The following is a 21,607-nucleotide window of genomic DNA, read 5'->3' as shown; positions in this document are numbered from 1 at the left end:
GTGAGAGTAGATCAATGGGACAGGCCCAGGGCCTGAAGGGAAGGGCCCCAGCCGAGGGTCGGGGGGGCCCTTCATGTATTTTTGCACCGGGCCCTAAAGGTTCTAGTTGTACCTCTGGCTCACCTTAAAAGTAGTTGGATGTGGAAGGTCGGAGGCATTATTGGGGTGCCATTAATCCTTAATGGCACCCCAATGCGGGTGTTAGATTTGATGTGTGCGTGCAAAAAAAGCAGGACGCAAGACGCGCTTGGCTCAGTGCCGAAAAAACAGTTCTTGAGCTACCTTGGCACGCATGTCACGCATAGGGAAGCCCATTCAAGTGAAAGGGCTTTCCTATGCTGTTGCACACCAAATGTGGTAAAAAAAAGCACTAAAAAAGTGGTGCATTGCGTCGCCCAGTTGCGAATGGGGCCCAACCATATAACCTACTTTCCATGCGTCTTTGATGCAGAAAAAAAACGCACTTGAATGCATGTGATGTAAATGGGTCCTAAAGAAGAGTGTACAGACATTGGATTGTGCAATCAGATTGCATAATGTATGACCAGCTTTAAGAAGCCTCTCTGATCAGTTTGTATATCAGTTTGTTGAGTCCAATAAATCGATCTGATGAACAAATTGTATCTTTCAAATATCGAGGGCACTGATTGGGCGGAACATGCAATTGCTTGCAATGTTTGGGTTGGCAATCCAAAAAAATGCAACTATTTTTTTTTGTTTTTAATATTTGTATCTGTCTATCTTTACATAGGGCATGCTGGGGCATGTAGTTCTACAATCAGTGGCACCTGTTGCTGTCCTAGCAGAGCATGCTGGGAATTGTAGTCCTCTCTACTGAATAACCTTAATCTATTAGCCTGATGCCTCCAGAGAGGGTTGTATAATCTTCTCCTGCCCGGCCAGCATTCCCAGTACAGCATTGCAGCCAGACGCTTTGTTATTGCACAACCAAAGTTAGATAAGCACAGTAGTGCGGCGGTCCCTTTAAGATCCCCGGAGGGGGCGTGTCCTCCTGCACATGCCTTCTTAAAGCAGCAGCTGCAGCAGTCAAAAGTCAGAGTCTGCCTACTGATCATTCAAGTACCAGGGGGGCATCGCACCCTACAGCCCCCTCCCTCCCCGACATGTACACCATCACCAGAGGACCCAGCAAGCTGACCACCCAGAGGAGAACAGGTAAGTGTGTGTGATGATTGGGGGGGAATCCTGGTGCTGGGGGGTGCCTGCCTGTGCTGTCCTCTGCATGCCCCTCTATGTGTGTAGTGGGCATACTCAGCAGGCATGGGGACCTCCAGATACAAGAGTGCCATTGCCGTGATCTACTCTCTACATGATCTTTATTGATGCAAAATAAAATAATTTCCAAGGACGTTGCATTACTAAGCCTGTGCGACACCGGGGGGCTGCCACCCCGGCGTTCCTGGTCCTGGCTTCTGATTGGTTAATATTACCATAAACACCTCCTGGTATTCAAGGAGGACTGACTTTAGGGGATTATTTTATTTTTTATTGTGTAAGGACTGAAGGGATCCAAGGACAACAGGCAGTCATCATCACTAATTTTATTGCAACTGTCATGTGTGCACATGTTATCACTATACATGTGTATATTATGTATGGTGCTGGGTGTCCCTAATCCCTGATCTGTGTGTATTTTCTCTTTGCAGGTCCCAAGCAGCAGATTGACACTAAGCTGCAGGAGCTGAAAATCAAGCAGCAGCTGCTGATCAACACTTCTTCATCATCCAACGGCTGGGACCCCCTTCCAAGGTCAGTGCTGGTGGGGGGGTGTATCGGTTGGGGAAGGTGGGGGTGCACCGACTCTCCATGGCAGGATCTCTGACCGGGGTGAAAGGCAATGCCGCTGCTTGACCTTGTATAGAGGTTACCATGTGCACACTGTCCCTGTCACATGTGAAGGGAGGGGTGTGGCCAGGCGACGGGGGAGAGACAAGGGCTGGATCCTTGTAACCCTTTGCTGCCCTTGTTGACTGATGTCACATGTCTGCTTGGCAGCAGAGCCAAAATTCAGTGTGTTCCGTTTTCCATTACGCCCTTGTGTAACTTAACACATTGGGGAGATGACTGACTGCATGAGTATTATTATTAACATATCTCCCGACTGTCCCTGATTTCGAGGGACTGCCCCTGATTTGGAGCAGTGTCCCTTTGTCCCTCATTTTGGTCTGATCTATATAAAATGCACTTTTTATCTTTTCACCTGATTTTGAAATTGCTGTATTTGTAAATTCAAAAAGCCAATATAAAGGAAAAGCGGTGGTAAAAGCACTTGTGGGTTTAACCAATAGCCCCTTTTTTATAAAATAAATTATTATTATATAATGGAAAATAATAATAATTATAGAGCTTATAATCTAGAAGAGAGGGTCAAGTGGTACAAAGGGTAATAACTGTGGGGGATGAGCTGATTTGGGGGGGGGGGGGGGGGGCAGGATAGGCTTCTCTGAAGAAGGGAGTTTTCCCAAGTGTTCTTCCAGGACAGCCCTTGAGAGATGGAGCTCCTCCCATCGACCCAGGAAACACATTGCCACAGTTCAAAAGGCGGTCCCTCAGGTCCCTGGTCAGTCATTTGTGTTTCCTCCGTCGGAGGAACATGTTGCCAGGAACCTGAAGGCCCCTCTCAGGGGCTGCCTGAGAACCTGTAGCCATGAGGGACCGGGTCCTATTCCTTGGCTGCAGTTTTGGGTCCATACCTTTTTTAAACGGCTCGGGTACCGTCCAGCTGATTCGGAGCAGACCCGTTACCCTCCTCCTTCCAGTGCCGAGGTGGCCAGGGGCAGAATGGCGCTGGTTTCCCCCAGGAGCGGTGAGTGGAACCTCCATCTCAGCTCCTTGTTGCGGTGGGGTCGGAGACGCCGAGCGTCACTTCCGGCGGAACCGCGTCATCACTGCGTGCCGAGACTTCCGGTTCCGGGTCTCTAAAGGTACAAGGAGGAGAGGGAGAGCCAGCGCTGTGCCTGTGAAGCCCGACCAGCGTCCAGCAATACCGGACTAGCGGCGGGATCGGGAGCATCAGAGGGGGACCATGGAGGCTATTCCCCAGGATACTCCGGCGGAGACAGGCACCAGCCAATCCCAGGTAGGCTGCTGGGCATGCTATTACTCTGGTGGAGTGGTGGTGTTTGTAGGCTGGGTCCTGTAGTGCCCCACGGTGGCGGTTTACTCACAGTGAGATTGTTTGCACTTGGTGATTGAAGGAGGGACATGGGGCTGACGCTAAGAAATCCTTTGTCTTCTTATTTCAGGCTAAAGATATCCCAAGGGAAGACAAGACAGGCCGCAAAAAGTGTCCTAATTGTGGGAATAGGTTGTCCTCTGGCTCTAACAAAGCCCTATGCAAGCAATGCATTGCAAGCTTGCTTAAATCTGAGGCAGATTCCCCTTTAGCAAAGTTTTTGGGCTCCTTTAAAGAGGAAATGGCGTCGACCTTTAAGTCCCTCCGGGAGTTAATCACTGACGTGGGATCAGCTGCAGCTGCCTCCACGAGTAAAGCAACTATAATCTCTTCCTCACCATGCCTTACAACACCCAGCTCAGGGGAGCCCCGTATGATCAGGGAGCCTAGCCCCACGTTGATTAGCCCCGATTCCTCTGACACTGACTCGGGTCAGGAAGAGGATCAAGTAACATCCAAAGCCTCAAAGTATAGATTGTCTCTTGAGGAAGTAGATGAGCTAATGGGGGCTATCTATGATACGCTGGAAATTGAGGAGGAAGAAACTCAGTTATCTAGACATGATCAAATGTATGAGGCTCTGGGGAAAAAGAAAGCAAGGGTTTTCCCTATACATAAGGTGCTTTCTGACCTTGTCCTTAAGGAGTGGTCTGAACCAGATAAAAAGGTTTTCTTTCCTAAATCCCTTAAGAGAAGGTTCCCTTTTGATGAGAGCCCAGAGGCGGTCTGGAATAAAAATCCTAAACTAGACGCCCCTTTGTCCAAAATCTCAAAACAAGCTGATCTGGCTTTTGAAGATATGGGTCACCTGAAAGATCCAATGGACAGGAGAACTGACATTGTCTTGAAGAGGGCCTGGGATGCCTCTATGGCAGGCTTAAAACCAGCTCTAGCCACTTCTTGTGTAGCTAGAAACCTGGAGTTCTGGTTGTCGCAACTTCAAGAACATTTAAAAGCAGGCACTCCTAGGGGGGAGCTTCTGAAATCCTTCCCTATGCTTTTTAAGGCCACCAGTTTCATCTCTGACGCCTCCACGGACTCCGTAAAATTTGCGGCTAAGTCAGCAGCACTTTCAGTGGCAGCAAGGAGGTCAGTATGGATGAAAACCTGGGGGGGAGACACGGCGTCTAAGACCCGCCTGTGCAGCGTCCCTTTTACAGGAGACTTAGTCTTCGGGCCTGAATTAGACTCCGCCTTAGAAAGGACGGCGGATAAAAAGAAAACCTTTCCCGCAAAAAAGAAAAATTTTCAAAGAAAAATTTTTCGTCCCTTTAAAGAACCCTCTAAACCAGAGAAGAGTTCAATCCCCAAAAAACATTGGTCGGGGCATAAAGGGAAAGGAAAAGGGGGCATACTGTTTAGCCGCCCCAATCAGGATCCCAAACCCCAGTGATGCCAGGGTCCCTGTGGGAGGAAGATTAAGCCAATTCCTTCCACAATGGGAAGAGACAACTTCAAACGAATTTGTCTTAAACATAATAAAAAGGGGTCATGCGCTGGAGTTTCACAGCCGCCCTCCTTCAAAGTTTGTAGTGACAAAACTTCCAAGTCACTCAGAAAAGGCCAGGGCCTTACCCTTACTGATAGGGGAGATGGTGGATCAAGAAGTATTGACACCAGTCCCTATACAGGAACAAGGAGACGGTTTTTACTCTCACATTTTTGTAGTAAAAAAGCCGTCAGGAAGATTCAGATTAATTATGAATCTCCGACCATTGAATCGCTCCATCCGTTACAAGAGATTTCGGATGGAGTCCATTTACTCCATAAAGAATCTCCTGCAGAAAGAGATGTTTATGGCTACCCTGGATTTAAGGGATGCTTATCTGCATATTCCAATAAAGGAGGAATGCCAGAAATTCCTTCGAATGGCAGTACAGATAGACACAAGGGTTTACCACTTTCAGTGCCGAGCGCTTCCCTTCGGGCTGTCATCCTCCCCAAGAATCTTTACCAAAGTTCTCGGAGAGGCTTTAGTTCCACTGAGGCTTCAGTCAGTCTCAATTATTCCCTACCTAGACGATCTACTCCTAACAGCACGCTCGGAGAGTCGTCTTTCTCAGGATCTGGAGTTGACTCAACTCAGCCTGAGTCGGTTAGGGTGGATTGTCAGCCAGGAGAAATCCAAGACAACCCCAACACAGGAGATCCTGTATCTGGGTTACTGGATCAAGTCAGTAGATCAAAAAATTATACTGCCGGAAGAAAAGATTTTGAATCTGTGGCAGAGAATATCTTTTCTTCAATGCAGCCCCAAATGTACAGTGAGGGAAGTAATGTCGGTCTTAGGTCTTATGACAGCAGCCATTCCAGCCGTACAATGGGCCAGGTTCCACCAAAGAGACCTTCAGGGGTTTCTGCTAGAACAATTAAGGGGCAGAGATCTGGAGGAGGAAGTTTTGATCCCCTCAAGGATAAAACGCTCCCTCTGGTGGTGGAAGGACAGGGAGAACCTGAACAAAGGGGTTCATTGGGTCCTTCCTATCACTTCAACACTGACAACAGATGCGAGCAGTTGGGGCTGGGGAGCCCACCTCGGCTCAAGCTGGGTCCAGGACAAGTGGACCCCGGAAGAGAAATGTTTCTCTTCCAACTGGAAAGAGCTAACAGCAATCCTGAGAGCGGTCTTAGCCTTTCACCCCACAATACAGGGTCACCATCTACAAGTCCGTTCAGACAATATGACGGCTGTAGCATACATAAACAAACAGGGAGGTACCAAAAGTCCTCGTTTGATGGTAGTAGCCAGACGCATTTTCCAGTGGGCAGAAGCCAATCTGGAATCCATTTCTGCAGTCCACCTGAAAGGGGAGCTGAACAACACGGCGGACTTCTTGAGTCGACAAAAGATTTCGAACCAAGAATGGTCCTTACACCCAGAGGCATTCAATCTCATAACAAATCACTGGGGAAAACCAGAGGTAGACCTTTTTGCGAACAAAAACAATGCAAAGGTTCCAAATTTTTTCTCGCTAAACCCAGGAGATCGGCCCCTGGCTGTAGATGCCTTGCAAGCTCCATGGTCTTTCAGTCTGGCGTATGCTTTTCCCCCTCTTCATCTCATTCCGAGGGTCCTAGCAAGATTCCTCAAGGAAAAAACCTGTTTGATTCTAGTAGCACCGTTTTGGCCCAGGAGACCATGGTTCACAACGTTGCTACAATTGACAGATTGTCCACCTCTAAGGCTTCCCTACAGACAGGACCTCCTGTCGCAGGGACCTCTTTACCATCCACAGGTCGCCACACTGAAGCTTTCGGCGTGGTTACTGAGGAGGAAATCTTAAAGAGTAAGGGCCTGACAGATGAGGTAATTGCGACCTTACTACAGAGTCGCAAACCAGTCACGAGGGCTATTTACAAAAAAGTCTGGCAAAAATTTAATAGCTGGTTGAATAGCCGTGACATAAACACGGCTAATATTCTACAGTTTTTTCAGGAAGGTGTAAACAAGGGTTTAACCCTAAGTACCATTAAGGTACAGATAGCTGCCTTAAGTGTGTACCTAGATGAACGTTTACAGGAAAATCCTTTTGTCGCTAGATTCTGTAAGGCAGTCGCTAGACGCAAGCCAGTCAGAGTCACCAAAGTCCCATCCTGGGATTTAGCAGTTGTACTAAAAGCTTTCTTGGGGTCACCCTTTGAGCCTATCTCGGAGGCCTCCTTAAGGCTTGTTACATTTAAGACAGTACTCCTGGTGGCAATCACTTCAGCCCGTAGGGTCAGTGAAATCCAAGCCCTTTCCATCAGGGAACCTTTTCTACAGATCCTAGAAGACAGAGTCATTCTAAAGACAGACCCTGGGTTCTTACCAAAGGTAGCATCTAGCTTCCATAGGTCCCAAGATATTGTCCTTCCCTCATTTTGTCAAAATGCAGCAAATGAGAAAGAGGAACGTTTTCATTTATTGGATGTAAGGAGGTGTATTCTAGAATACCTTAAAGTAACAAATCCATTCAGAATTTCAGACTCCCTTTTTGTCCTTTTCTCCGGACAGCGTAGGGGACAGAAAGCTTCAAAAGTAACCATAGCTAGATGGATTAGGCTAGCTATAGCAGAGGGGTATAAGGCCTTGAATAGAGATCCTCCTGAGGGTGTTAAAGCTCACTCCACAAGAGCGTTGTCTGCATCCTGGGCAGAAAGAGCTGGTGCCACCCCGGAGCAGGTATGTAAAGCAGCCACATGGTCAAGCTTTTCCACCTTTACAAGGCATTACCGACTGGACTTAATGTCTAGTCAGGATCAGGCCTTTGGGAGGAAAGTCCTCCAGGCCGTGGTCCCCCCCTAATCTGGTAAGTACTTGGGGATCCTCTCAAGGGCTGTCCTGGAAGAACACTTGGGAAAACTGGAGTTAGTACTTACCGGTAACTCCTTTTCCGGTGGTCTTCCAGGACAGCACGATCCCACCCTTTATTTGATTATAATGATGTACTAATGTTATTACCTGTTATGGTTTATATGTTTTTCAGTTCCATCCTTCGGTTCTTGGTGAATGACTGACCAGGGACCTGAGGGACCGCCTTTTGAACTGTGGCAATGTGTTTCCTGGGTCGATGGGAGGAGCTCCATCTCTCAAGGGCTGTCCTGGAAGACCACCGGAAAAGGAGTTACCGGTAAGTACTAACTCCAGTTTTCAGAGATTGCCTAAAAGTGGATTGAGTAGGAGTGGAGATAGCGTGGTGTAGGGAGTTTCAGAGGATGGGGAAAGGCTCAGGAGAAGTCCTGGAGGCGAGCGTGGGAGGGGACACTGGAAAACTAGAGAGCAGAAGGTCTTGGGAGGACCGAACTAGAACGATTTTTGGTTGGTATTGGCATCATAGGCCCTCTGATTATATTCATTTTGTGTACTGAATTAAAGTTGTTGTAAACCCTTACAACCAACTTTGACCTACAGGTAAGCCTAGATTAAGGCTTACCTGTAGGTCCAAGAAATGTCTCCTAAACCTACACGGTTTAGGAGATATTTGGAAAAAGACAGGCACCGCACCGTAGACAGTGGCGCACTGAGCGCGCCGAGGTCAACGGCGATATGCCACGAGTGGCGGCTCCCAATGCGCGGGAGTGACGTCATCGCAGCTTCGCCGAATGACAGCGGCGGACCAGGAGACCCACCGAGAAGATGGATGCGCCGGACTACAGGGGACAGCGGTGACTTCGCTGGCTCCTGTGTCAGGTAAGTGACACATAATAGACTACTATGCGATGCATAGTAGTCCATTATGCTTTACCTTTGCAGGGAATCAAAGAGGAAGTAAACTCATCAGGGTTTACTTCCTCTTTAAGGTAATGGAGCCAATGAAGTGTAATAAGTAAATGCAACTAATGGATGGCATCCAATGAAAGCACTAGCATATCTGCCTTGCAGCACTGGGGTCCTGGGTTCAGTTTCCTCCCACACTCCAAAGACATGCCAGTAGGTTAACTGGCTCCTGCCCAAATTGGCCCTAACATGTGCATGAGATGGTGACTTTAGATTGTAAGCTCCTGAGGGCAGGGACTGATGTTAATGTACAGCGTTGTGTAACTTGGCGCTTTATGAATAGCGTACACGGGCTTCTGGGATCGTTCCAGGTCATTCTGAAATATTTGTGCTCGGCTCTTTTTCCAGATGAGTCAGGGCTCGTTCACACCACGTGCAAATTTTTTTTGCACTGGATCAAAGCAGGTCGCCGCAAGGGCACAGAATGGTGGGTTTTCTGTGTGCCTCATTCACACCACAATGTTTTGTACATGGGCATTGGATTTAATTACAACCTGTGTTTAAATGCAGACCACACATCTGAATGCATGCACATGCAATGTAACTAAATAAAGATAGAAAAAATAAATTACTTGTAGTTTGACCCTTCCAGGCAGCTGTCACTTCACAAGAGATGATCAGAAAATGTGCACCAACGCGCATAAAAATGCAGCATAACGCACATGCATAAAATGCTTGTTTCAGATCAATGACTCTGAACTTATTGAAGCCAGAGGCAGGCCGCTTATTGGTATAAGTGGCTGGGAGTAGCCCCAGTATTTCCCTCAGTATAACTTTATTCTTTTAGAATTTATTCACACTGACATGTTGCAGTAATGAATGAAGGGAGTGGAGCTATCAGTCATCCATTCATAGATTCCGTGTCATTCATTGAAGCTGAAGTACACCTTCTATGAATGGTGGATCTGACAGGAAAGGATGGATACAGTTAAGCTTTCTTGATGAGGGCTTCCGACAGCCCTTTAACTGTATTAACCCCTGCCGCAACATTTCAGCCTACACCTATTGAAGTGTCCGCCTAATACAACTCATGAAAATGCGTGCATTGCATTGCAGCGTATTGTGGTGTGGACCTGCCTCTTCTTAGATGTGGGTTCAGTAAATGGAAGTCCTGCTTCTAATAAATAAGACGGGTGGTATAGTAGATCTTGCAGCCTTGCTACTTTGTGTTTATTGTAAACTCTAACTTGGGCCAGTATATATGACACTACAGCTTATGATTTTCTGGTTTTTGTTTTTTTTTACTAAAGGCAAATCCACTGTGCACTTGAAAGTGTAGTTGCTGTAGATCTGAGGAGGACATTCAAGGAAAATACAGAACCGCATTTTTTGCTTGCACATGATTGGAAGATAAAATCAGCAGAGCTTCCCCTCAGATCTACAGCAACTGCACTTCCAAGTGCACTTGCAGTGCAAAGTGGATTTGCCTTTAATAAATCAACCCCAATGGGGGTTAGTTACAAAAGGCAAATCCACTTTGCACTGCAAGTGCACTTGGAAGTGCAGTCGCTGTAAATCTAAGGGGTAGATCTGAAATGAGTGGAAGCTCTGCTGATTTTATCATCCAATCGTGTGTGTGTGTGTGGGGGGGGGGGGGGGTGTTTTTTTATTTTATTTATTTTTTCTCCTTGCATGTCTCCCTCAGATCTACAGCCATTTTATTTCCAAGTGCACTTGTAGTGCAAAGTGGATTTTTCTTTAGTAAATAACCCCCAATGTGTCCTTGAGTAGAGCTTGCCCACACCAAATGACCCTTTGACCTCCTTTTGATCAGGAAGACATAGTTCCTTTGTTAAACTGGCCATGCAAGATAGGCCTCGTACACACGGTCTGATTGTTGGATGACCGAGACACTGATTTTTGTCACAAGCTTGTGTGCAGGATTTTGTCTAGCATACTAACCATGCGCAAATTGTCGTTTGACAAACTCTAACGTAGTGATGTTTTATGAGAGTATACAGAAGAAGTTAATTTCTCAAGCGCCACCCTTTGGACCCCTTCTGCTAATTTCTTGTTCGTAGAACTTTGAGCGTTGATTCACAATTTTTCAGATCGTACAAAACAAGCGCCTTTTTAAAATGGGTTTGGCATAACTACATCAGTATCACCAGCAGTGCAGCTTCATTACTATCGCATTAAAGAAGATGAGACTGTGCGCTGCATTTTATCAATTGCCGCGTCACAAATGTTAGTTCTAGATTACGAACAGTCGTTTACAAGATTGAACGCTTCCCAGTCGTTCCTGGATTCTGAGCATGCGTGTTTGTACTTTTGACTTTTGTGTGACGATTTTCAAATCTGCTGTCGGAAGCACCGTACTAATGATCCAAAAACCTGCAGACAGCTCGTCTTACAAATCTGTGTGTGTGAGTATTCCCCATCGTCCAACAGTTGGACCATGACACAGCATTAAATTAGGGTGGAGGATGGTAAAACCCAACGAGGACTTTGATTCTCCCTTCAACACACAAATAGAAATCCAATTGTTCTTCACCTTTATCATAGATTTGTCATCATGGCACACGTCAATGATATCACTGAAAGTCTTTCAACCCAGTCACTTTTTTTTTTTTTTTTTTTTTTTTTTTATGGGTTCTATTAAAATATATATTTATTAACAATGGGCAATGGCTAGCACTTCCACCTAGCAGCACTAGGATTGTTGGTTTGAATCCCAACCACGGCACTACCTGCTTGGGGTGTGTGTATAGAATTATGAATATGACCCCAAATATGTTTTCCTACCGCTGTGTAATCCAGTTGTACTATATGTAGTTTATACTGATCTAGATTAGATTGGAAGGAAACCAGTAGAGAGACTAAAGTCTGTCGTCTTTAGTGACCTCTGGCCTTCTATTGTATGTCTGCTTACATTCTTAGTTGGTGATTTATGGTTACAGCATGTATAATGACTGCAGTAGAAGGTACAGTGGAGGTGTTGGCCTTAGCAGCTAATCCAATGTGTCCTTTCACTTTCTAATTTATAAAAAAAAAAAAATGGCGGCAGGATGCTGGATGTTATGGGCATCGACTCCCAACTACATGAGGCCAGTGCATCATGCTGGGGCTGCATTAATCGAGAATTCACCAGAGTGTTTGAAATAAGTCCATGCTTGATTTAAAAATAAAAAGTGAACGTCATTGAAAAATACTTTGACAGTGCCTTTTTTTAACAATTGCTTTTTGCCATGAATGGTTAGAAACGTCTTTGTTTAGCGAAAAAGAGACGACCCAGTAGACACTGCAAAACAGGGTGCACCAGCCTTGCACATTACCCAAGTGGTATCTTTTAGGAATACATTCTTAGGCTGGATTCACACCTATGCAGATTTGAACTACAGTCCATTTAACATGGTTTCCTATGGAACACGTTCTGTAGTGCAAATCTGCAAAAAGCACTAAAACTGCATTGGTGTGAATCCAGCCTTAAAACTACCACTTGGGTAATGCGCAAGGCTGGTGCGCTCTCTTTTTTGGTTTTGCAGTATTCCAAACTGTATATAGCTGAATCAGGCTAGTTGGCCATCATTGCAGTGTAGGGGAAATGTTTATGGAGTAGGGCTTATGGATGAAGTCTACGTGTCCCTGTATACCGTATGGCCTCCTTTTTTACACAAGCTTGCACCTGCGCGAAGGGCTGTGTTTGCATGCATGGGAGATAGGGTGGACTTCTACTTTGTCTATCCCTGAAAAGAAGAAATAGCAATACATAGCTTTTCTGAATCTGGTCTGGTCTGGTCCCATGCTGAGCTGTCAGCAGCAGCTTCGCTGTATAGGTGGTTGCAGAGGAGTCAGCAGACAACAGAAGCCCCATAGTAAGTCTATAGGTGATGTCACTTCTCATTAATTTCCCAACCGTTGCTGGCTGTGTCCTCTGCAGAACTTCTGCCGCTGGAGCAGAGCAGCTTAAAAAAAAAAAAAAAGGGGGGGGGTTTATGTATGTAGCCCCTTTTCCCCTGGGGAAATTCTATCACTGTTGATCAAAAAGAGGTTCTGAAGACCAGGCTGGTTTGCATAATATCTGCTCTGATCTGGAAATCATATTTGGGCAGCAGATGAGACGTTTTTCTGAATACTAAATCAAGGGTATCCTTGAAGTCTGCTTTTGATCTGCCATTCAAGGCCTTATTGTGTAAAGCTTCATGTAATTTATGTGGCACAATGCCTGATCTGTATAGCTAACTTGTACTGAGCCAAATGTGGAGGCTGCTATTGCTGACCTGCTTCTGAAAATGCTAGTTCCCCGGTTAATGTCCTAAATATTTTCAACTACAGCATGATCTGAAACAAGCAGATGGATTTGTTGGGGGGGGGGGGGGGGTGAAGGAAATCCTTGAGCACCAAGATTGGGAGCCAATTGTTTAGAACAGTGGTCTCCAAACTTTATGGCTCTTTACTTGCCTTTATCTGGCCCTTGGGGCACTTTTCTCCCACTAATAGGAGACACTAATCCTCCCAATGATGCCAAAAATGGGGCTCTATTCTTCTCCGTAATATCAAATGTGGTGACGTATACACCGACTAATTTCAGGAAAATTTCCAGTTTCCCCTAAAGGCCAATAAACTGGCCCTTTGTTTAGAAAGATTGGAGACCCCTGGTCTAGAAGTACAATTTGAAGACTTCACCAAGATTTTCTATGATGGATCACCCCAGGTTTCACAGTTCCTTGGACGCTCTACAAGGCTTGGTGGAATCTAAGCAGCATCTCCTATTTCTTACAGCGACCGACCAAGCTAGATCAGCATAGATAGCAAATTAATCTGAGTCTGGTTTGGATCAGCTGACTTAATTTTTAACTGCCCTCCCACAAATCGAGGACAAATTTTGTAGATCAGTTATATTTAGAGATCTAAGCAGCTCTGCCATTAGAAATCGTGGAGAAGGCTTGTGTACCTGAATGAATGTATATGAAGCTTCGGTATGTATATGTTTACTTCAATAAACTTTTCTTTGGATTTAAAAAAAAATAAAAAAATAAAAATAAAATAAAAAATCATGGAGAAGACTTTGTCTATAGGTCTTCTGATGTAATGGTTTTTATTGCTACCATAAGGAGTACAACAAGGCACAATACCATGTAGGTTGCATTTCTGTTAAAGAGCAAATATAACAGACAACCGTAATTTAAATAAATCAATGGAAAAATGTAATTCTATTTTCACAAGAGCGTACAGGTCTTCTTTTAACATGTTCTTTCTTCTTGTCCCCAGCGCTTGTGCTCCCAAACTGGTGTTTAATCGGGTGAACGGTAAACACACCCCATCTGTCAGCCCCCCTGCAGAGGAGGAGGTGTACACACCGGCACACGAGGAGAACGTTCGTTTTGTTTACCAGGGTAAGTGTGTGACCCTTTCCACCTAAGCTGGTATTACTGTAAATCCATGTGTGAACGATCCTGCACCTTAATCTGAAGAAAAAAGAGGCTCTGAGCCATTCTGCAAAATGCACAGGGAAATCCAATGTCTCTGGATTAAAGGGGAATTCCAGCCCATGTCCCTGGTTTGACACCTCGTTGAGTATATGTTCTAAAAGAACCTGTCATGGGGTGTAAGCAGCTGCCATTGCTGATCTCTCCTTCTGAAAATACTAATTGCTTGGCTGTCATGCTAAAGCAAGGACTTGAATCCAGTCTGCATGGATGACTAATAGCGATAAACCTTTCCTGACTAGTGGCCGAACAGACAGGATTTTAGGAATTTTAAAGAAGAGCCAGCCATGGCATCTTCTCTTTTTCTCTAATGCCAGGTGTACATTATCATAATTAAGCTGTAAAGCCCTTGTACACACGGTCGGACATTCTGACAACCAAATCCGTTGGATTTTGTCCGAAACTGTTGCATACACACAGTCGGACAAAGTTGTAGGAAAATCCGATTGTACATAACGTGATGACGTTATTTCGTTACGACTGGACTATGTCCAGGCTAGTAGCCATTAGCTTTGGTCTAGGAATTTGATCTGAGCATGCGTGGCACTTTGTCCGTCGGAGTAGGCTACACATGATAGGACTATGTCCGATCGGAGCATTTTGTCGAAAAATTTTACCGCCAAGTTGGAAAAGTTGGTCCGTCAGATATTCAGACGGAAACAGTCCGATGGAGACCACACACAGTTGGAATATCCGACAAAACGGTCCGATAGGACACATTCTGTCGGAATCTCCGACTGTGTGTACAAGGGCTTAGGATAAGAATTTTTTTCTCTCTTCTACCAGGGACCCATTTGTTCTGTTCACCCTGCCCCCTTGCGTGCAGGAAAAAACAAACCAAAACTGGGAGGCGGATCTGCTGCAGTACGAGTATGTGTATAGGTGTTCTACATGTGGAAACTATCTTAAGAGACCTTTTTTAAATATTCTAGATGTAAGATAGAACATTTATAAAGTGTATGTAAACACGCTCTCTGGAAATTTTAAATTATTAAAATAAATAAATCTTCTTTTATTTAGAGATCTATCTTTCTAACAAATAACTGAAACGTGTATCTTGCATCTACAAAAAATTGTACTGAAGGAAAATAAAAATATTGTGCAAAATTGGTGTGAACCAGAGCTCTACAGTGTCATAGGCAAAGATGGTGCCTAATATCTAGCCCAACAGAGAATGGGGCCAGATCAGTTACAAGGGCAGCTGACATTCTGTGGGCCGTGAACATACTAGTAGGGCTCGCCCTAAAGTCCAAGGCTAGGCCCACTGGGTGCTAGTAACGATCAATAAACACAGGATCCCCCCCAAAAAAACAACCCCCCCCCCCCCAAAAAAAAAAAGAAATGGACGCATTTCAAGCCACCAACACCGCTCACACCCATGTGTTCCACTGGGCAAAAGAAAAATAAAGCAATAGCATTAAGCGAACAAATGACTTCTGTAAGACTAAGTGAGTAGCCTGAACAAGGGGTCTGCTAATGCCAATAGGACAACATCCAGGCTTAAAGGAACAGGGTCTAGGTCAGTAGTGTAGGCCCACCAACCTGCCCAAGTATTATGGAAATGCTCCATGCGTATCCCTGCAAGTCACTATATCCAGTTGTTCTGCCTCCATAATGTCAACCTTCCTGATCCATTCCTCATGGCTAGGAACTTGTGCCCGCTTCCAATATATTGGTATTAAACATTTGGCTGCATTGAGTACCACTGTTTATGGTGCAGATGTACCCACGGTCTCTGCCTCGCCTCCTGGTCCGAGACTGTAAGCACGTGTGCAGGTGATTTATGGTATACATGCAACCACTGGGAAGTTCCAGACTTCTCTGGTCGCAGTCTTTGCGTGGAAAACCGAGGCAGGGAAACCCAACATGCGCTTTAGGGGGAAGATGCACTGTAAGGCAAGGGGGAGGTGCTCTGTTGGCCAAATCAGGAGCCAACAACACAGCTTATCAATACAGTAGAGAGTAAACATTGTCATAGTAGGACAGAAAGTGTATTCCTGGCTGGCTCACCAGATGTGAATAATAGTGGGTGGAACTAATGCAGCCCCCACATTGAAAGACTGGTAAGCTGCAAGTTATTACATTTTTGTATTGGGTTTAGATACGTTTTATAACACTATCCACCTGCTTGAGCCTCTGGTTACAAAACGTTGCCTTTTGTAACATTTCCACGGGAGTTGCCAGTCTTGTGCCTCCTACATAAGTACGAATACGTCACCTGTGCGTGTTATACAATCCTTCTGGAAGAGCCTGTGGAACTTGTGTCAGAGTAGCTCCAAGGCTTGTTTACATTGCTGTGAGCTTTTTAAAAAAAACGAGAGCGATGGAGTTATGTATGCAGACAGACATAACACTGAGATGGAAGGAGAACCTCTATAGCAGGGGTCTTAAACTGGTGGCCGTCCAGCTGTTGTGACACTACAAGTCCCATAAGGCATTGCAATTCTGACAGTTGCAAGTATGACTCGCAGAGGCATGATGGTGCACCCTCTGTTTTGCAACAGCTGGAGGGCAACTTGAGACCCCTGCTCTATACCTTTTTATGTTGGGCATAGTGTGCGCATGGCATATTACTGTTTGTATTAAAACTTTCCAGTGTGTTAGGAATATGAAAATTAATGTCCATAGACTCTGTGTATAGGTGAACTTTAAGGCCCAATTCACACCTCCGTGTTTTTTTGCCTGAAGCTCAAACGCTGGAGGGGGATTAAAGCAATTACATCTTCACTCCAAGTGGTCTTCATAAGACTTCATGGTGTTGTTTGTTTTTATTTTGTTGGGGTGTTACTACTATGCAATAAAAAAAATAAAAAAGTGTGTGTGTGTGTATATAATATAATATTTCAATTCATGTAGTAGTAGTAAAACCCTAACATTTAAACAAATAAAATATTGACCCCTTATCCAAAAAAAAAACTGAAGACCCATGCAACAGATAGTTTTCTCTAGTGGCTAAAAAAAAATGCAAATCTGAAATTCTGTATAGGAAAAAATTGTGAACAAAACACCGGAGAAATGCTCAAGGACACTACGCTCAGGTGTGAATGCAGCCTCCTTTAAAAGGTCATAAAAGACTTGGGCTGATGCTGCTGACCATTTTCTGAAAATGCTGGTTGTGCTGGGATTTGGGGTTGTGTGTGGTGTGTTTTTTTTAATTTTTAATTTTTATTTATTTTTTTCCATCTGTATACTTTTGTTCAGGGTGGGGGTTCAAAGTCAGGAGTCTTTCTCTGCATCTTGTTTGCTGTCATTCTTCAAAAAAGTTCAGAGGGCCAGTGAAGGGCCCTTTTATTTGCCTTCACCTCTCACAGCCATTGACCTGACATTTTTAGAAGGTGAAGTCATCCTCCATATTTAGCAGATTTGTCCTGTCTATACCAGTCCATGTTGTTCCTAGTAAGCTTCTATGACCATCCATATTTTTTTATTTGTCATCAACAGCTTGGCAGGAGGTACAGCATCAGTTGGAGAAACCAGAACTAAATGGATGTGCACCCCAACAATATCAAGATCAGACTACAGATTCATCTCCTAAGAGTAAGACCATATGATCATGAATATAAGAGGAGGGGGTTGGTTAAATGTAATGACATCTGTCTTGTTGGCGTCTCTGGTGTGACATTAAACCCATCACTCCAGTATAACCACTGACACTGAACTGGTATGGGGGCTTCATTACACCAACTAGTGGGTTGACCCAATAAATCTGTGCAAAGGTCAGTAGTGATGTTACCCACTGCAACTAATCTGTTAACTGACACTTTGAAATCGAATTGGTTATTTTGCATTGTCACACTTGCTTGAAGTCCATCATTGTGTACCTTCAGATTGGTACTCCAAATAGCCTGTCGCAAGCCAAATATTAGAATTGATACTGTCAGAAGACCAACCAACATTTTATCAAACATACATACCCTTTTGATATGATTTCTGCATTGAATTATAGAGACGCCATTTTTTTGCTCATTTGCCCCTCCCCCCTGGTGAGGTTTATATAAGAATTACATTCTTTGAGTGGCTCCCTGCTATGGTGTCAGAGCTTACCAAGGTGAATGCTGTGACCAGTCCCCCCTCTGCCTTTTTCCACCGGAGTGGGGATGCAGCAGGTGAGTGTGGATTGATGAGTATACCTTGCTGGGGAAGTGAGGAGTTCTGATTTTTAGCACTGCTACAGTGCTGGAATGGACCATTCATTCACCAAGGGTATCCTGGAACTAACCTGAATCTCAAGGGCCTTGGAATTCAGAACAGTTATTTTACTAGGACATGGCTCACTCTTCATCATCCATAGTGTCAGCTTTTCTGTCTAACCATTTTCTGTGACCTCTAAGTAAATTTCCTCTTTTTTGGTGAGATACGGGGATGCTGACCATGCAACATTCCTCATTGGAGCCCTGCATGTGCAGCAGCTGAATGTTAATTATAAAAGCTCCCATACAGATTCACTGACACCACCACACACACCACCCACCCCCACACACACACCACCCACCCACCCACACACCCCATTTCTTAAATGCAAAAAGTATTTATTTTTTCTCCCCCCTTCAACTAAAGTAGAATTACTCTTTAAGGAGCTGAGACCTCCGATTCAGGTTTCACATAGTCTTTGGGTTAACAGATTTACTTTAGAAACTCAAAATAAGACAAATAACTAACTGATGCCTCTCCTTTTTTAATCTCCCTGCAGATTTTGTCCCTATTGACCTGGAAGAGTGGTGGGCAGAACGGTTCCTGGCAAACATTGAGAACTGTGCCTGAAGGACAGAGTTTTCCCCAGATTGATCTCTTTTTATTTAAAGAGAAAACATGCACAAGACTGCCTCCATCAGTGACACCACAGCCATGGATAGACTGCCGACCACTTTCCATAGTGGAGCCCCACAAGCTGGACGATGTGAAGACTCGATGCTGTCTCTTTTACAAGGATATACAAGTCTCAACCTTGCTTGGAAAAAAAAAAAAAAAGCACAGAGGGCCTTGTTTAGAACAATGTCAAAAAAGAAAATATCATTGTTGCCCATAGTAATTAGACTCCTTTTCCAAGTGCAGGTCTGAACATGAAGGGAGTCTAACTTTGCTATGGGCAACATCCATGAGGCTGCAGGTACTGGATACCTTCCTAGGGGTGCTATAGGCCTTAAAAAGCAGGCTGGGAGTCATTTTGCACAGACAAGGCATTAAGTGTTTTTCTTCATGAATACAGCAAGTAAAGATGTAGATGAACCTGGCAGAGTAGAAGAGAGGGGAGCTGACTTGTGTTTAGCCACTTCCAGGGCATTCATCTTCCCTGTGCTTTGCTGCTTAAAGACTACCGTAAGTCCACCTTTTACAAAAGTAATTTAATGCACATAGACACTATATTACCAAAAGTATTGGGATGCCTACCTTTACACGCACATGAACTTTAATGGCATCCCAGTCCTCGTCAGTAGGGTTCAATATTGAGTTGGCCCACCTTTTGCAGCTATAACAGCTTCAACTCTTCTGGGAAGGCCGTCCACAAGGTTTATGAGTGTGTCTCTGGAAAGGTTTGACCATTCTTCCAGAAGTGCATTTTTAAGGTCAGGCACTGATGTGGATGAAGGCCTGGTTCGCAGTCTCCCCTCTAATTCATCCCAAAGGTGTTCTGTCGGGTTGAGGTCAGGACTCTGTGCAGGTCTGTCATGTTCCTCCACCCCAAACATGCTCATCCATGTCTTTATGGACCTTGCTTTGTGCACTGGTCCAAATCATTTGGTGGAGGGTGGGGGGGATTATGGTGTGGGCTTGTCTTTCGGGGGTTGGGCTTGGCCCCTTAGTTCCAATGAAGGGAACTCTTAAGCTGTCAGCATACCAAGACATTTTGGACAATTTCATGCTTCCAACTTTGTGGGAACAGTTTGGGGATGGCCCCTTCCTGCTCCACCATGACTATGCACCAGTGCACAAAGCAAGGTCCATAAAGACATGGATGAGTGAGTTTGGGGCAGAAGAATGCACTGGCATTGTCACTGTGGGTGCCCGGCTGTGGCTTCACAGCTGGGCATATGCGAGCCATGCTGCGACTGGCTGGGCAATCATCTGGGACCTGTGATGTGTCCCAGATGATTGCTGGGGGAGAGAGGAACTTCCGGCGCTGCAGTGACCCAGGAAGAAGTGGGAGCTGGAACACTCTACAGAGTTTCTACCCCCGCCCCAAAAAAAATAAATAGACATGCAAAATGTGGCATGGCAGGGGGTCACTTTTCCTTAAAGTGGAAGTTCTATTTTTGGGTGGAACTCTCTGAAAATATCTGGCTGGTGTCTTGAGTTCAAGTCATTGAGTTAGAACAAAACTATCTCTATAGAAATTTTGATTTCTGACATTCGTTTGCTGCCAGGCTACTTGTATGTTCAGGAGAAAGGCAGTAATGGCAGCACACACATTTCTCTTGTGACAGGTGTACTTTTATACACTACAGCCTACAAAATGTGCAAATCACAGATATACATGGTGATTATATTCAGTGCCTAAAGCACAAGATGCATTGATGTGACAAAACGCCTGCTCTAGCCTTCATTAGACACTACTGGGATGTATTCATTGATGTGGTGCTTCTGTTTATGGTAGTCAGAGTAAAGTGAGCCTGCGACTTTACCCACCACCATAGTGTACTTCCATCCCTGCAAACTGGGTATCGCAAGTGCCTAGTTTTGGAGCTCTAACGTCCCAGTCCTTTTGAGGGAACCCTGTATTGGCCCACTAAGGTACCCGCATTGGATAGATGAATTACAGGAGCCATGGTTCAATTTTGCATTGGAGTAAAAGTTGAGCACTCTGAACGAGGGTGCAGGGTTTGGGCCTCCCTGGCCACAGAGTGGAAAAATCAAAGAGATTTGGCTTGTGCTACCTGCTTTGCAGAGAGGATGAGAGAAAAGTTCTAGGTTCGCCTTAGACAGTATTCTCACTCTGGGCTGCTGTACTTTGCACATTATATTTGCATTGCAGTATTGAATTGACCTGCATGGTGCTGGTTGTGTCTACATTATGATGAGGCTGGGTCTGTGTGATGACGAGCTATGAATGTGTCACGTCAAGGAATGGTCTCCCTCACTCCTCATCCTCCTGTTTTCTTCTGGATTTTTTTTTTGTTTTTTTTTTTGTATGCAAGGGATCTGTACAGAGTGGGAAATGTCTATTTTTCTAAAATAAAGTCAGTTTGTCTGGAATGTTCGTTATTATTAAAAAAAAAATTCTCAAAAACACTCAACCACTATAATGGCTGTGCGTTTGGATAACCATATTCAGGGGGTTAATCTAAACAGGTAATGTTAAATCTTTTGGTAACATTTACCTACTTTCTGGAATTCAGATAAATTAGCCTCTCAATCGTACTTCTAAAATAGCAAGTGATTAATCATTAGGAGTAGTAATTGATCACTGAACAGACGGAGCAAATGGCTCCCTACAGAGTAAGCTACACAAGCTGCTTAAAGCGGTTGTATACCTACACATCTTAAAAAAAAAAAACAACCCTGAAGGCATAATGAGCTAGTATGCACCATGTACTAGCTCATTATAAAATACTTACCTTAGATCGAAGCATGCGCGCGGGAGTCTTCTTCCCGGCAAGGTCTGCCGGCCCTTCAGCCGGGCTTTCAGAGCGCATTTAGGAGATATTCATTTTACCTACAGGTATGCCTTATTGATCATTGAAAACTGCTACTTTTGTGGCTTATTCCATATGGATCTATTTATTTAAT

At 44.7% G+C, this 21,607-nt stretch overlaps 1 protein-coding gene across 1 annotated transcript; it reads left to right on the top strand.

The window, feature by feature from the left end:
- Positions 1 to 1,012: 1,012 nt before the first annotated feature.
- MCRIP2 (MAPK regulated corepressor interacting protein 2) lies at positions 1,013 to 21,073 on the top strand. Its single transcript, XM_077449234.1, has 5 exons — positions 1,013 to 1,176; positions 1,668 to 1,770; positions 13,665 to 13,789; positions 17,324 to 17,419; positions 18,573 to 21,073. Exons 1-5 carry the CDS (start codon positions 1,125 to 1,127, stop codon positions 18,641 to 18,643), a joined length of 447 nt encoding a protein of 148 aa, XP_077305360.1. The 5' UTR covers positions 1,013 to 1,124; the 3' UTR covers positions 18,644 to 21,073.
- Positions 21,074 to 21,607: the final 534 nt, after the last annotated feature.

This window comes from Lithobates pipiens, unplaced genomic scaffold (assembly GCF_037356315.1).
Source record: "Lithobates pipiens isolate NorthernLeopardFrog02 unplaced genomic scaffold, aLitPip1_a1.2 Scaffold_22, whole genome shotgun sequence".
Taxonomy (NCBI): Eukaryota; Metazoa; Chordata; class Amphibia; order Anura; family Ranidae; genus Lithobates; species Lithobates pipiens.
This window is presented reverse-complemented; position numbering and strand designations above follow the sequence as displayed.